At 46.0% G+C, this 3,788-nt stretch overlaps 1 protein-coding gene across 3 annotated transcripts in view; it reads left to right on the top strand.

Moving 5' to 3' along the window:
• Nucleotides 1-3,501: 3,501 nt before the first annotated feature.
• The window catches only part of Clint1 (clathrin interactor 1), a 66,626-nt gene continuing 66,339 nt past the window's right edge, over nucleotides 3,502-3,788 (top strand). For 2 of the 3 annotated variants that reach the window (XM_008847394.2, XM_008847393.2), the window contains exon 1: nucleotides 3,502-3,744. In XM_008847394.2, coding sequence (XP_008845616.1) covers nucleotides 3,704-3,744 — 41 coding nt within the window. In that variant the 5' untranslated portion in view covers nucleotides 3,502-3,703. The remainder of the gene's footprint in view (nucleotides 3,745-3,788) is intronic. The other variant, XM_029570545.1, reaches the window with a different exon arrangement.

Genomic DNA, 3,788 nt, shown 5'->3' with positions numbered 1-3,788 from the left:
TCTGCATGTAGTATACACACACAGCCCTCTCTGAGCAATGTACTTAGCAACCTCTGATCCCCACCTGCATTGAATTATCCGTCTCTCTCTCCAAACAATTTCTCTTCACCTAACAGCAATCAAACTTAGACAATTTCTGTTTAGATATATTCCCAATGTGTTTGGTATGAAGAATGGAAAGTCCTATCTGGCCTGAAGTGGTTTTCGGTGCATAAACAGTAAGGCAAAATTGTGTCCTCAAGTGAACTTTTAGAGAGAATCCCCTATTTACCATCTTTATGTCTATGCATAAATTGATATGCATAGAATTAAAATCAGATGCATTGTGGGAAGGGACATGTACAACAGCATGTGACCTAATCTATTAACCAAAACAACCACCCTTACCATGCCCCTTAGCAACTAAACTCCTCCTTCTCTTGAACCCAATAAAAGGAAGCCCCAAACAATAATTGGGGTCCTTGAGTGCTTTCCCTCCTGTGCCCTGCAGTGTATTCTGACATTTTTATTGCTTTGCTCTTAATAAAGTTACCTTGCTACTTTTGAAAATCAGTGTAAGTCCTCATTTCAATTCTTTGACTAAGAGGCCAAGATCCTGGAAACTCCCGACCTCAAATGTTAACAGTGCCGTCCCCTGGCTGCTACACCTGTGCAATGTAAATCAAACTTCACCCAAGGAGAACACTCAGGAGCCAACCACCTGAACTAAGCAGTCAGCGTCCCATGTCTGCAACTGTTGCTCACACATAATGAACACAATTGAGCATGTTTTCTTTCAAAGCATGTGTTGGTTTACCCTTACTAAAAGTGTCAGCTCGTTCAGTGAAAAACAAAGTTTTCCCAAGAAGGGTTGGGTGGGGTGTTTTCTCATTTATTTTTCTACCATGGACATATTTAACTTGCCATAAAGAAGTTACCATGGAAACTGCTTTCAACCTTGCCAGATAAAAGGTAAAAATGGAACACTTTGTTGATATGCAAATGGTTAGTCTCTAGAGACCACTTTTAACAAACTCTCTTGGAGCCCTTTGGGGGCTTTCTGAAGAGATAGGTGTACAGAAAGGATTTTGGTGTAACATTCCAGATGACTCCAGCAGGCTCTGAACATGCCACAGGTGACAACTCTGTTTAAGTCTAGATATACCCAGACTTGATGTTGGATTGAGAAATTCACTCGGCATTGAGCTTTGTGGATAAACTCTGGCACAGCTGGCTATTCCGTGCTGTGAATGAGCATTCAGACCCAGGGCAGAGAAGCTGGTTGTTTTTGTGCCAAACCCACCCTGCAGGTGTACTCTGGACTGATTTGTTTGAAAGTTAACTTGCTGAGTTCTTATTTATGCAAAGCAATTTCTCTTATCTGCTCTGGCCACGTTCCATCCTTTGAACCTCGGGCTGGACAATGCTTTCAACAGGAAAAACAAACTTTTCTTTTGAAAGCCCCAATTCTCTACCTCTTTGCCTCCCCTTCCAACATACCACGCCAACTTACAAAGCTCTTGATCTCAAGAACCCTTATGTTGACAAATCTGTGAGGAAGCATTGTCTTGATTTTTTCTCTGTGTATGTCTCCACTTTGCTTTTTTCAAGCCTTACTGGAATCCTTTCAAAGCTGCTTTAAATAACTAAGTAATTATGCAAACTGAATAGGTGTCCTGATTGAAGGCTCAGCAGTCAGAGGTCCAGGGACCATTGATACTAAAGGTCTAGCAGTCACCTGTTTCCCTTCATTAATCTTGGTTTTCATATGCTCCCTTCACGAGTAAACCTTTTCTTGTAGCTCTTACAGCCAGTCCCTTTTATCATTTCAGTTTAGCTTATTCAGTCTCCTCAAAGAGCCCATGTATTTCCTGTTGTTTTCTTCTAACATCATTGTCTATAATATTATATTCTTGACTTTAAGAAGCATGTATTATCTCTAATTAGATGTTTTCTTGACTGTTAGGTTTCTCCAACAACCCTTAAGCTCCTAGAGAACCAGGTCCCAGCTGTAGTCCTCAGTTGTGCCACACTGGATATGCTCAATAAACAGTTGCAGAATAGGGCTGGAGAGATGGCTCAGCAGCTAAGGGCACTGGCTGCTCTTGAAGAGGACCCAGGTTTAATTCCCAGTACCCACATGGCAGCTAACAGCCGTCTGTAACTTCAGGTCCAGGGAACTCCAACCCCTCCATGGGCGTTGCACGAAATGGATGCACTTACACATGTAGGCGATACACTCATACACCCAAAATATATTTTAAAGTCTTAAACAGTTGCAGAATAAAAACTGTAATTCTTTTTAAAAGATTTTATTTATAATTGTGTGTGGAAATATGTGTGGAAGTCAGAGACATCAGATACTTCAGTAGCTGGAGTTACAGGCAGTGCAGTTATGAGCCATCTGACATGGTTGCTGGGAACTGAACTGTCCTCTGGAAGTAGATGCTCTTAACCACTGAGCCATCTCGCCAATCCTATGTTTATTATTTTTTTTTTATTTCATGTGTATGAGTGTATTCCACCCATGTTGGCAGTGCCTGCAGAGGTCAGAAGAGGGCATCAGATTCCATGGAACTGGAGCTATGGATGGTTGTTAGCTGCCATGTGGGTGCTGGGAATCGAACCATCGTCCTCTACAAGAGCAGTCAGTGCTCTTAACCACCGAGTCATCTCTTCAGCCCCAATCCTTTAATTTTTTTGAGACAGGGCTCACTATGTAGGCCAGGCTTGCCTTGAACTCACAGGGACAGGCTCGCCTTCGCCTCTCTAGTGTTGAAATGAGAAGTGTGCTGCACCACACAGGACAAAGACATAAAACTTAAGGAGTTGAATGAAACAAAATTTAAGGTTACATTAAAGTTTTATCCATGAGCATTAACTGAATTGAGTGGAAAAGTGATTGGCGAAAACCACTTAACAAATCCCAGAAACCAGTGTGTATCTATTCTTTTAGAAACTAAACCTGCTTAATCCTTGGGCGGATCACACACTAAAAATATATATGTATGTGTGTATACAGGGTGGTGCCTTCCCAGTTTCGCAAGCACTGTAAGTTGGTTTCAGAGGTTTGAAACAAAGTATCCAACGAGGGTACCATGTAGCTGTCTACACAGAAAATCATTGTCTCATAGAGTGGGAAAGGATTTAGAATAAACTTCTTTACTGTACAGGGCTCGAAACTAAAGTCCAGAGATGTAAAGACGTCTGGTCGTTTGGCACCCCATACAGAGACGCGTGCGTAAACGAGGACTACGCATGCAACTCATACCCTGCGTTCATCATCCTTAACATTTGAAGAATGAGCGTGGGTGAAACGTCCATGCATCAGCGGCTAAGCTCGGAATCTCCAGGACCAAAGCGGTATCCATGGTCCCCAGCGCGTAGTCTCCGCGAGGCAGGTCTGGGGCTGGCCGGGAAGACCCCAGCGACCTCAGCCCGCGGCCACTCGGGGAGCGCAAGGGATAGACTACAACTCCCGGCGTGCGGCGCGCGGCGCGGGCGGAAAGCCGGCCACTTCCGCCCCACGCAGCAGTGCTGCGGCCGCGTCTCGACGTGTCACCGGCGGCGCCGCGACTGTGGCTGGGGGAAGCAGCTCGAGCGACGGGGAGTTGGCGGCGGGCGGTGGAGACGATCCTGGGGTGGACCTGCCCCGGCGCGGAGGCGTCCCTGGGTCCGTGGGCAGCGGCGGCGGGAGGCGGCTGGCCGGGCCGCGCGGGGCGCGATGCTGAACATGTGGAAGGTGCGGGAGCTGGTGGACAAAGCGTGAGTATCGGGGGGCAGTTGCAGCCAGGGCTGCGGCGGGGGCG

The sequence above is a fragment of the Nannospalax galili genome, unplaced genomic scaffold, assembly GCF_000622305.1.
Source record: "Nannospalax galili isolate Female #2095 unplaced genomic scaffold, S.galili_v1.0 scaffold983, whole genome shotgun sequence".
NCBI classification, from domain to species: Eukaryota; Metazoa; Chordata; class Mammalia; order Rodentia; family Spalacidae; genus Nannospalax; species Nannospalax galili.
Note: the sequence above shows the minus strand (reverse complement) of the source record. Positions and strands in the feature narration are given on the sequence as shown.